This window comes from Falco cherrug, chromosome 7, assembly GCF_023634085.1.
Source record: "Falco cherrug isolate bFalChe1 chromosome 7, bFalChe1.pri, whole genome shotgun sequence".
Classification (NCBI taxonomy): domain Eukaryota; kingdom Metazoa; phylum Chordata; class Aves; order Falconiformes; family Falconidae; genus Falco; species Falco cherrug.
The window spans coordinates 36,006,181-36,019,161 of NC_073703.1; the positions used below are offsets into that span (position 1 = coordinate 36,006,181).

The 12,981-nt window shown below is 45.9% G+C and overlaps 1 protein-coding gene across 17 annotated transcripts in view; it reads right to left on the minus strand.

Moving 5' to 3' along the window:
* Positions 1–9,605: 9,605 nt before the first annotated feature.
* The window catches only part of MARK3 (microtubule affinity regulating kinase 3), a 63,568-nt gene continuing 60,192 nt past the window's right edge, over positions 9,606–12,981 (minus strand). For all 17 annotated transcript variants that reach the window (XM_055717314.1, XM_055717310.1, XM_055717312.1 and 14 more), the window contains one exon: positions 9,606–12,114. In XM_055717314.1, coding sequence (XP_055573289.1) covers positions 11,769–12,114 — 346 coding nt within the window. In that variant the 3' untranslated portion in view covers positions 9,606–11,768. The remainder of the gene's footprint in view (positions 12,115–12,981) is intronic.

Below are 12,981 nucleotides of genomic sequence, written 5' to 3' on the forward strand. Positions count from 1 at the left end.
AGAAAACTTTGCTGGAATTCAAGCATATGACAGTCTAAGCAAGCGCCAGTGCTCAAGGTTTTCCTGGGTTGAGCAGGCTAAGAGATTCACAAACCAGCTTGCTGCTTCCTTCAGCGGTGGCGGTGAGATGGTCACAGTTATCCAGCCAGGGAGGCTTCAGCGTACATCCCCCAGCTCCCTCCCTGGGATGTGCACAGGACATCTCTGGTCCAGCTGGCACAGGTGGCCACCCTTTGGCCATAGCCAGGGCTGTCAGTGAGCTGGACAGCCTTTTTCAGCACTGCTTCAAACAGATACCAGCTCCTCACAGTGAGGATCCGAGAGGCTCTCTGGGTCCCCAGAGACATCACTGGCAGACCATCTCCCTGAGTTGACTCTGAATATTTATGACATCCAGAAAGGATAGCAGCATCTTGTACACAGACAAATAACAACGGAATTGATGCGTTGTGCCTCCTCCTAGTTCTTTGCTGAGCTGTATGACTATAATACAAGCTTGAAGGTCCTCCTGATAGTGTCCTTGGCTGCTGTGAACCCCTTCCCTTTGCCTTCTCCAGGAGGGAAAGTTTCAGCAAAGTTCACAAAACACTGAAAAATTATTGCTTTGCTGAGAAAAAAATTTGGGACTTTCTCAAACTACTCTGCTTACATCTACCAACAGAGAGCTTTTGTTGTCCTACACGTCAGCCTACCCACACTCATTGCGGCGGCCAGGAAGAGATCTAACTTGAGACTTGGGAAAGTCTGACTCCTACTCTTCCTGCCTTGTGACAGACACTTGCACAAGCTGCACCACTCCCCGTGTGCGAGGCCAGGACCTTCCCTTCCCTTCCTCTTTCGCACAGGGTCTAGGCTGGGACACAGGGAAGGTCCTTCTGAGGAGTGGCCAGAAGAGCCCCCAGCCAGGCAAAGGAGAAGTTGATCTAGCAGCTAGACAAGAAACCAGGGCTAGGAAGCATCCCAGACCCAACCCAGCCTGGATTCAGGCCAGAACAGAGAAATGAAAGCAGCCGAGATAGGAAGAGGCTTTTTGTTATGATTAGGCAGCAGCTTGTCCTTCACCCGCCGCCTTGCCTTTGTCCTGGGGCAGCATCTGCCCTGCCAGCCACAGCTACTGCGATGTAGGGTAAGACAGCAGCAGACCAGGGTGTTCTTTTGTGGAGAACCATTACTAGAGAAGGATGTGCCACTGGATGATCTTATTTCTTTGGGTACTCCCCCACACATCCCAGGCCGGACCCTTGCTGCGGGCAAGCAGCAGTGACCACTGGTGACCATGCACTGGTTGCACAGGGATTGCCCCAGTGGGGTGCAGCGGGGTGCAGCGGGGGGGGGGGGCCTGTTGCAAGCACTAGACAGGGATGTGGAACAAGCAACTGTCCTAAAAACTGACCCAATCCTCCAGCACTGCCTGGTAGGAGGGTGTCGAGGGAAGGAACTGCTGCTAGAACATTTTAAAATCCATTGATCTATCATAACTACCTGAACACAGAATAGAGGCAGAGATCAGATCGCTCCAGCCTTTCCCTCTTCTGGACTCTGCTCCACTTCTGCTCGGCCTCCTGCTTTGGGAGATGGCCTAGTTAGGGAGCCCCGACACCCGCAAAAACAGATTTTAGTACCTTTTCCTGATTCTCAGCCCACTCCGGGATTTTCCACACGGCAGCTGGTGAGTGGGATTGCTGGCAGGCCTTTTTGTCTCCGATGGCATCAAGGCTGAGCAGGGCTGCGTTCTAGCTTCTACTGGGTTTAACACCTCATTTCCTTTGCTGTCTGCCCCAGAAAGGTGGGGAAAGGAGGCTACGTGCCCTTTAGGCTCAACAGCAAATTGTACAGCACCATGCAAGCACAGGCAGTTTGCCGTGCTACAAACCGAAGAACTGGTTTGGGAGCTCAGAGTTGTTGGTGACTGCGTTTTCTTTGTGCATATGCCGATTTCTAAATGGGCACAAGCTGCTCATCAGCACACCAGAGAGCTGGCGGAGGTCCTCTTAAGCTGCACAAAGTGGCTGCTCATGCCTCAGCCCTTTGCTCTTGCACCAGAAGCCAAGCTGGAGGGTGCTCTGCAGCCAGGGTGGGTGTCAGGTACCCCTTGGAAAAAAGGCTGAGGCCTGGGTCTCCTCTCATCTCGGTACAAGCATGAATGTCAGGTACTCCAGCACAGGCAGTCACCACCAGGACTGGTGATGCCTCCTCTCTTGCACTGCACTTACACAACTGTAGAGCCTAGCTTTATAGCATAGGAGGTATCCAGAAAATCCTCTGGCACAGCAAGTTCAACATGGCCAATACTGCACAAGAGGTCCTTGCCAGCATGACCCACATGTTGGAGACGTCCCCAGTCAGTACACCTGTCTACATGGTGATTAAAGAAAAGGCAAGTTACAGCAATGAGCATTGGTGGTGCATGGCTCAGTTTGCTGTAATTTTCAGAGCTGTCTCCAGCACTAAAGTAATTTCATTTGAAAAGACTGACTGACACTATTGCTTCCAAGACATTGCTGTGGACATGGAGAAGTGGAAGCTCCAGGATTTGCCACCCTGGCAGGCTGCAGGGTGCTTAGGCTGGGTAGAGGCCATGGCTTCAGGTATCCCAGCCCCACCACTGGGGTTCAATAAACATTTGGATGTCATACCAAAAGTACACACGAATTTGAGCAGATGTTGGTAAAAAGGTTTGAGCTGTTGGAAAAGCGATACTGAACTCCTAACAGAGATGGCCCAGCACAGCTTCCCCCCTGCCCCTCCTTCCTTAGTCCTCTTCCCGTATTTGGTGGGAAGCCACTTTCGAACTGAATCAAGGTCTCCCACCTCTCAGGCCATGGGGCTTCTGCAGGTTAAAGCCGTGTAGAAGTGGATCTCTCCAGAGCTCTGGCTGGAGCAGGCCAGTGTAGCTTAGACTTGCTAAATAAAGGCAAGAAACTACCATTTTCTGTCTCCAGGCATATATAATCCTTGCTCTAATAAGCTGCGAAGGTTGAGCCCTGCTGGCAGGAGCAGAGTCCCAGCAGTGTCCCGCACAGCCCTTGAGAGTCAGTAGGGGGGAATCAGACCCCTTCAGAGGCCAGAATTGAGCCCACAAACTCTGCAGTACCCTGCCCACGAGGTTACTCTATCACCAGTGAATTGAGTAGCATAAACCCCCATTTTCTGCAACCAGCTGATCCTGCAGAAGAGGTGACTGCCACCATGGTCCATATCCCCAGCCAGGACACTTGCACTTGCCGTAAGTAAAGACAAAAGGGCCTGTTACAGCAGCGAGCAATTAGCATAACCACAAATTTCAATGCAATACCATGCTGATCCAGAGCTTTACCTCCCAGGATTTTGGTCTTCCATTTAGCAGCATGTCTATCTTTGGTTCAGTCCAAATTTAGGACGTGTTTCCATCGCCTGCCTTCCCTGAACTCAGCTGCTAAATCAATGTAACTCAGCTTTGCAGTGAGATGCTGAATGCTACTGCTTCCGAGACAGAAAACTGGGAAAAGGCATCATCCAAGTGACAAAACAAGGCAAGGATGAAACATTCTTTTTTCTCACATGTTGTTGTAGGACAGAAGGGGAGGGTAAGGTAGAGGTAACAGTAAGTTAATGAGAGATACTGGCTGCTGGTTAAACAAACAGCATGCCTCCCCATAAACCTTGGCTCTCATCCCTCTGCTTTACTTTTATCCTTGACAAATGCTTTTGTCACTGCCTTTACTTTTACTGCTTTGCAAAGGTGGTTCCACATTTCCCTGCTTCTTCAGCGAAATCAAACAGATGTGAAATAGTCAAGAAAGAAAAAAAATGTGTCTTACATCATGCAACACTCACCCTGGCAGACCCAGCTAATAATGTCAGGAACAGAAAGAAAATTGGAGAACTATCTTTGGTCTTTTAAATTACCCAAGCTATTAGGTGCACAAACTAGAGCCCAGCTCTCCTTTGTGCCTAGCAGAATTCACCCCTATTCCATCAGGATTCACCCCAAGTGTGGCTCTGACTTAAAAGTGACCTTTTAAGGACAGCTGCCTCTTGACGGGCAGATCTGGTCCCTGCTGTGAACTGTCATGGTTTTAGGCTGGTTTCCCAGAGAAACAAGCCTTATGTAGCCATGCACTGTGTGCGAGCGCCTGTGCTTGTGCACGCTCAATCTGTTCTCCCTGTAGCTGTCGAACCTGCAAACCAGCTTCCACGAGGGCTGGTGGGCAGATCAGAGAGAAACATCCCTGCAAGTGTCCCGCAGGCAGAGCTTGGAGGAGGAACGGCCCTTTCATACAGCCCCTGCGAGCTGCAGCTTCGCCCCTAGAGCTGTTTGCACCCACGAATACAGTGCAAGACAATATGGGAAACGGCACGCTGAGCCCCAGACGCAAATCCGTGTGAGCCAGGGGCCACCTGAGGTGGTGCTCACCGAGCTCCTCTTCTGCCACCAGCAAGCTCCCACCACCTATCCCTTTACACCTTGCAGTATTCCTTGTAATGCCTCTCCTAAGCAGAACCACAGCAACACAACTGGGACAAGCTTTTCCTCCCACTTATGGAGGCCTCCCAGTGAGAGCAGGCTGCTCCTTGAAAAGCCACAGCAACGGGACACTCCTGCCCCTGGTCATTCGCACATCCAGCCCACAGAGCAGTCTGGAAAGCACCTAGGAACTGAAGTCACCCAGAAGAGATGACTGTCCTTCCTCCTCATGCTGGAGACTGCTCTGAATTCAACCATTCGTTACAGCTTTGCACTTACTGGAGCTAAACTGCTCTCCAGGTCTGCAGAATCGCTTCAGCAACTGAACACTGGGGAGCTTTGCCATGCTCTGTACCACAGACCAGCGCTGAGACACTTCAGGGGCCCTGGAGCACTTGTACTCTTTCCCCAGCTGGAAGAGCACTTACAGACCCAACGGGCAGGGATTCGCAGAGCTCCAACACTGCAGGAGACCTCAAAAAGGGACCGTCCTTCGAATTGAGACTAGCTCAAAGAAATGTTCAGCCAGAAGGGTTCAGCCAAGGCTCATCTCTGGAGATAAGGAGAAAGCAACAAGATGCCAGGGACAAAGAGGTTCATGAAGGGGTCAGTTAGATAAAACTACTGAAATATATATATATATATATGTATATGATCCAACAAATTTGCTCTGGTGGCTGCTCCCAGACTGGTAACGAGAAACAGAGCTTCCCAACAGCAAAATTCTGCTCTTGCTGCTACTACCTACCACACAGCCATGCACGAAGTGCTGACCCTGCACATGCTGCTCGGCACGACTCCACTGCAACCAGTGCTTTAGGGCATCGCCTTGGGAGGCACAGGAAAGGGCTCGGCAGTAGCCGATGGGTCTGGCACCGCAGGATGGAGGGGACAAGTCACAGGGCTCCATCACACACAGAACACAGAACACAGAGCAGCCCGAGACTGACCAAAACAAACAGCTTCTCCATTTCTACTCACCAAATCCAAACACCCCAGCAATAAACGTTAGTACCAGTCACTATTAATCCCCCAGTGACAACACTTTGGTTATAATAAAAGTGAAATCTGCACCAGAATATACCTTTTGTAAAAAAATAAAATACCCTGAGCAAGTAAGGATGTTTCACTTGCCTACTTGAAGCACAAGCAACAAGATTTGTTTGGAGATTCAAACAGACTGCAGGCACGGAAAATGCCAAGCATAAAGCTTTACAGTGTTGCTTAATACAGTGAAATATAAATGGCAAGTGACCCCAGATTATTTTAGAAAAGGCTGGCTGCAATTTACAGCCTTGATTAGACTGATTACTAAAGGATGAACAGCAAAATAGTTTCAGTAATCAAATTTCTGAACAGGAAAATGCAGATTCTTACTCTTTAAAAGGCTGGAAATGAATTTAAATATTCCGTATGACTTTTGCCCTTCGCAGCAGAAAAGCCTTCTGCCCAACACGGTAATTTTCTAGGAACAGAGATGGAACAAGGCTTGAAAAAGAAGTGGAAAAGGGTTTTGCAGCCCTACAGGTCTTCCATGGTGAAGCTAAGGGTTATTTAACTACACCTTATCCTCAAAAGCGATAAACCATAATGTAAAGTTAAATGTAGCATTAGGGTATTTTTCAACCCGAAAGACAGGCGACTTCCATCAATACCTTGTGGCGCATTTTTCCCCCTACTGCGTGTATAACAATAAGTCAAAGTTGTCTGAGCGGATGGTAGCACAGATAACCGATGTGAAATCACTGCTCTGCATAGAGCAAGCAATCCTCGGAGCTCTTTTCTAAAAATACTCCGGATGAACACCAACCAGAGCAGCGTTTCTGCATTTGGGAGACATCCTGTGGCCGCCGCTGACACTGCAAGGTCCCCCTGCAGCTCGCCCTCCCTTGCAGAAGCGGCCAGCCAGCCCACCCGCCCGGGCCATGCAAACACCTGCTCCCCAGTGTCCCCGGGCTCCAACCGGCAGGGTGTTTTTCCCATCTGTGTGGAAACACGTGTGAAAGCACTTCATTTCATGCCTCTTGGCTGGGTAAGCTGGGGGGTGGAAATAATTTTGTGCTTAGGAAGACTGTGTTGTTTGTAGTTGGCTAGAGCGCTCCCGCTGTGCTCGTCTCCGTAAGAGATGCCTCCAAGCAAACAGGACTTTACCTTGATAGGCAAATGATTGAACCAGTATTCTACTTCCCATTTTTGCACCCCCGTATGTTTTAACACAATTCTTTCCGTGGTATTTCATTATCTGATTTTATTCACCTAATACATTCAGTGTGCTCAGCAGCTACAAGGAAACATGGAACTGTATGAGTATTCTGGTTTTATGCCCTGCATTGCATAAGGCTAAGCCTGTAACATAAGGGTATTAATGGGATGAGAACAACATTTCTATGCCTTGAAATTCAATGCTGCGGTTCCCACAGCAACCCTAACCATGGCCACTCTGCATGAATTTTACATCAGAGGCTCGGAACACACAGCTCCCAATACTCAACACACAAGCGAAAACCAAGCAAAAGCACTTTTCCCGCCTGTGGCAGATACCTGCTAAGTCACAACACTACAAGGTGTTAATGGCACTTGTCGGTGAAGATGAACTCCCAGCAACTGGCGATTAACGCCCTGAACACGGCTCCCATGCAGATACTTACGGGATTCATAGTGCTGGTATTAAAGCAGCTTCTGTTTCCCGTTATTGCTGGACCAGGAGTCCGGTGTTTGTACCAAAGGTTCAAACATTCATAGAAGGCTAAAAAAGACCAGTTAAGGGTCTTTCAAATTCTTTCGCTTCACATACCGTACTGTCTCAACTTCAGAAGCATTGGGTGAAGAGACAAGTCCTCCATGGTTTTGCTCATTTTACCCTGCCCTGGTGCTTGGAGGCAGTGCCTGGTCGTACATTAAGAAGTGTCCAGCAGAAACGGGAACATGAAAACCATCGAGTTATCCAAGTTTAAAGGTTGGCTTTTTCCTGCTCTTGTCAGAAGAAGCACACACACGGAGAACAATTACTGTATCTGCCTTGTGTTTCTTGGGTTTCTCTAAGCATTCACTGTCACTGCGACCAGGCCACTGACAGGCCTTTGGTATGAACATATGTAAATTAAAAAAAAATATAAATCTTACCAATTGCACTAGGTTGAGCTTTTATTCAGAGCTTATGCCCCTTCCTGCTGCGTAACAGTTGTGGTATTTTTTCTGAAGCGATGGAGTAATGGGCAGTGGTAAAATCCAGAAAACAATTCACTGCTACCAGAGGGAAAAATTCCAGTCAAGGGTGGAATTTTCACAACCACACTTCATCAATGTCAGATCAAGGGGTTAATCAGCAGCACCGGTGAGTTGTAATAATGTGAGCCTATCATTACATGAAAACTCCAGGGCTTTTCTATGAATACGTATAGAAATGAGATTGTATTGACAGTTGGAAATGGGGGAAATTTGCAAATCAACGTTTAAAATTACACATCAATTTACAGTGGGATCAGCTCTCCAAAACTGTATTTAGGCTGCAATGTGAATTAGAAAACAAAAATTTTACATTAGTACGACTCCCTCAAACAGCAGAAATACCATCTACGACCATGATTCTCTAAATATTTAACTCTTAGGCTACCAAGAAAAGACACTGTCTTCGATAGCTGATCGCAGACTGCACAGCAAGAAATACCCAACCACCCCACCCTTGAAATACGAAGAATAGTCCAGCAGGACACCGCGTGAGGCACCCGAGCCCATCAGGAACCGAAACCAGCCCAGCCAAGAGGGTTTTAACTCGAAGTAGCCATGATTAGAGCTGCTGCTCCAGACCAGGGCTTAACAGAGAAAATGGTTCCCAGGGCTGGCTGCAGTCCTAATTAAACTGCAATCCACCACACGGTGTGTGACACAGCAGCTGTGGGAAAGGCTGATTAAAAGCGTCTACACATTATCCCAATAGGCCCATGGATGTCTGAGCTTTTAACCAAATTGGTGTCTATTTAAAATTCCAGATCTGCTTCAGTCTTTCCATATGACTAGAAGGACTCACTGAAGCTCTGACTTAATTTAACATAAAGTGTTGGGTTTTTTTTAAATAATCTTGACAAAAAAATGCAGCAATTAAAAAAAAACTGGGGTAGGGTATCCCACTATATTTGATCTTGAAATTTCACTGTAATACACGAGAAAAAGGTGAACCTTGCCCAAATCTGTACTAAAAACCTTTGAACCCAGAACTAGCTGTTCCACTGACCTACCTTTCTCCACTTCTTCTCAACATGGTCAAGGACCTTAGAACTTGTAAAGAGGTCAGATTGAAGTGTTTCAAGAAAGCCCAAATACAGGGAAGGCTTGCATGAGGAAAAAGTTTATCTGAATTTGTTTGTAGCTGCTTGGTATTATTTTTTTCTAATGCACCTATCTTTATAAACACTTGTTTAAAGCAGTCAACCCCCTGCAACCCCAACTCTTAAGATATTTTTCTCTGCCAGACCCTGCAACCAAAAGACATAGTCAGAGCTGGATGACGTGGGTTTTAGCGATGCAAATCTTTAGTCGCAAGCCCATTACAAACACCCCCGAACACACCATTGGGACCACACATTCCATGACGCCAGTCATGCCATTACATAAAATCACTTCTCAGTTGCTAGACGCACATCTCAAAATGCCTAGGCCTGCTGCTATCTCATCACCGTGCACTGACCTCTATTTGGTTTTAAGATTTGTCTCTTAAGGACAGAAAAGACAGCTGTAGTTCTGCAGAGTCATAGCAGCAGCAGTGCTGATAAACCTACACAGATTCCCAAGGAAGATGCGCAAGTAAAAGGCCTGTGTTCAGGAAGAAGTTCATCCCCGGTTTGGCGATCCGAAGAAAGCAGTCTTCCTTTCCAGACATCTTCTAGAGGCTTGAACAGTAAGTGTGGCAGTATGCTAAAGAAACACGGGTATATTCTTGCAACTTGGTAATTTTACAAGGCATTTGGGAAGTTAGCTGTTAAAAACCTGTTTCTGATTATAAGTAATTTTTTTTTAATGCCTCAAATACAGACTTACTCCTAAAGAACCTTTTGAGAACACTAAGAAAAATACTTAAGTACAATCTTTAAATATCCAAAGTATGATACTGGTGGACTTTTTAGAAACAATTACATACTTAACAGGTGAAGTAGGAAGAGAGTATTTCAGAAAACATTTAATATGAAACCTTTTGGAACTTCCATCGAATACAGATTTACATCATTTTATCAGAACACTTTTTCAGTTCAGACAACAAAGTGCACTGCTGGGTGAAAAAAATACATTTGGAGGAGTGCTTAAAACAAAGGAAGTGAAAGGATAGGTGACCATTCACCTGAGAAAGTACAATGACTGCCCTGAAATGTCTTATTGCTATTACAAAATGGAGTTTTCATGGAAAAAACCATACTGAGCAGCACAGGCATGGGCAGAGCACTGAAAGCCAAATGAACTCCGGTAGCACCTGGAGTTCTCAAGCCATGGTATGATACAGAATATACAGAGAATAAAATGCAAATTCAGGAACATCTACTACATTTAACAACTATGATTACCCTTTAAACTAGCATAATCAATACCAATGCTTAGGGGGGAAATGAGGGGAAGTCTGCTGCCTTCACAGACTACAGATCACAAGAACTAACTTGCAAAATGCTAAGGATTTTGCGTTTTCACCTCGGGTCAAATCTGAACTGTGTACTATGAATAACTATTAGCTCACTGCAAATTTAAAATGCAAATTTAGGCTCCAGTTTAAAGCACATGTTAAGTACATGCTTAAGTGCTTCACTGAAATATAACCATAAAACATCAATACAAAAAGTCAAGTAGATAATGCAGGATATTATCTACAGAAGTCCTCGATGAAATAAACAAGTATCACTAGGAAACAACGCATAAGAAATCTCTTTGTTCTAGTTTGCAAAATCAAATCTGGCTCACCACAGCGACTGTTAAAAAGTGGGGACCATCCCAGAGTAGCTTCGCGTCCTACAGAAAGCTAGCTGGCCATCAGAGAGTTCATCAAGGGAAGTTTTCCACACTGCATGTTAAAAGAGCGACAGTGGACTCCCTCTGCAGCAGAAGCTACAGACACGACTGGCACAAAGCCATAAAAAGCAATACAACCAGAGCCAAGTGGAAGCAGGCTGGAAGAGAGCTGCAAGGAAAAGTTTTAACCGCTACTGCCTATGGCTGTAGTTTAGCAAGTTGGATGTTAACGATAAAGGAGTTAAGTAGCCAATTTGATTCCCACTTTTGGGTTTAAATACTGTGTGCGCCCAGAACACAAAGGACAGTGCTGCCACACGTGCAGCAATACCTCAGACGGCACAGACTTGGACGTGGCGACTTGCCTCAAAATACGGTCATTATTTGAGAATCCTTTTGTGCTTTCTATCAGTCTGACCTCACCTAATGTGGAGAACTTGGTCTGAAAGAAAAAGTCACTAGTCAGCATTTAGCACATCCTGCTCATTCTGTAGAGGAACAGTGGAACAACAGAGAAGTGTTCTTAGCTGCAATCAATACTCATAAGCCAAAAGGACAAAGATACAATTTTAGTAGTTGAGCAGAAGCAGAAGAATGGAAGCGTTTACCCAAATTTTAATGCACAAATCAACTACACTTTTAAAATTTGATTCAGACTTAAATAATAAATAGCTGGGCAAAATATAATGCAAGACTTACTCAGTAAAAGTGAATTTTTAATAATCTCATGAGTTCTACTTAGAAAACAGGACTAATAATGTTCACAACCGTAAATCCAAACCCTTCACACACTGGTGGTTTTTTTGTTGTTTTTTTTTTGCTTAACACAGCAGTGAACTGTAAACCTGCATTTACTGGTTATCGCTTCAGTTATTTTAAATATTAACTCAAGTGTTTCCTCCTTGGCCATTTCAATTTTTAGCACCAAAATTAGCCCAAAAAGAGGTACTGGTACAGCTTGATGTTGTAAATGGATTGTTTACATATAATACTTTATATATTATACACACATACTGTACATTCACACGTCCACACAAACAGGAGGCATATTTAAATGAATATATTCTGTGTTTCAATTTATGTCAAAGACTTAGGAGCAATGGAAATAAAGCAGAAGGGGTAATATTTTACATAGTAGGCAACTTTAATGCTGTAGTGCACTTATAAAAAAGTCCAACTCTCCCTCCCAGCTCAGCAGCTTTTTTTTTTTTTAATATCACTATTCAGAAGGATGCAGAAGTTATTGCCTAAATGTTATTCTATACATTTCCATCGGAATTCTCAAAAACACTTGAAATTGCTAACTAATTTACAACTTAACTATTTTTTCCTGTTACAGCTTTAACTCATTGGCAATTTTGGAAGCAATGTTTTTAAAAGCTATGGATGTTCCTGATATCCGCTTAAAGCGAACTCCATTCAGGGACAGTCTTGGCAGTTTACACACCTCCATCTCCCACTGTACAAGGTTTTCCGCATGCCCATCCCCATGGACACAGAAAAGCAAGAAACGCTCTCTTTGTTCATAGTCACAATTATTGGCATCCAAGACCTTTCGTATTTCCCTCATCATATCATTGGGATCCATGGAGCTGGTGGTTTTCATGCTCCAGGTAAAACGCAGTGACCGGGGCTTGGCTTCCTTGTTCTCATCCTTCTGATCCACAGCTACATTGCGGCTGAAAGACAGGAATTTATTAGTTAGCAGGGCCAGCTACCTTCTCCACGCTTCATGTTAGTAAAGCAAACTAAAACTCAATGCACACTACCAGTATTAGAGCAGCATCTAGAGGCTCCGGCTGCGAGCAATGCCCCACTTTCCTAGCTGCTGTACACACAAGGTAAAGCATTAGCTGCTGGGGCCGAAACAAAGGTATGGTACAACGCATGACACAACTGGAAGTCACTGGAGTCAGGAGCACAAGGGGAAGGACCTACGTGCATTACCTATGAATTGATTTTAAGGCAGGTTCTGCTCAAACCCCTATTCTTGGGCCACACGGACAGCTGAAACACCTGTTCTGTGCTAGAAGTTTCTGGAACATTCAAACAGTGGCGACTTGCACCAAAAGGGTGCTTAGCCCAGGTCATGGGAGTGCCAGGCCATGGGAGATGCCCGCTCAAGCCCGTGCAGAAAGATCCTAGGGGTTCCTCTGTGTTGCGACGGAGGGAAGACACAGTCACTCAATATGAGTGATCAGCAGACTTCCCTCTGTGGCAACACCTCTGCACCTCCTCCTGTGCAGCATGTTGCAGACCAAGCACTGGGAGGGCCCGCGGAGTTGCACAGTAGTTAGCTGCAAGCAGGAGGAAGGACAGCAGGACCAGGGGCCCATGCCAGGGGTCACCCACCTCCTGCCCCAAGGTCAGCAATACGCTGCCCAGTTCTGAGCTGGTTCAGTTTCACTCTGGCTTTTCTGAACTTGTACATGTTTGAGAGGATCACCACACCATAGGCTACTGGGGTTACCTTCAACAGGGAGGAAATACTTTATCTCTAAGTTGGTCAGTAACTTGTTTAATACCAACAACCACCAGAAGTAAAG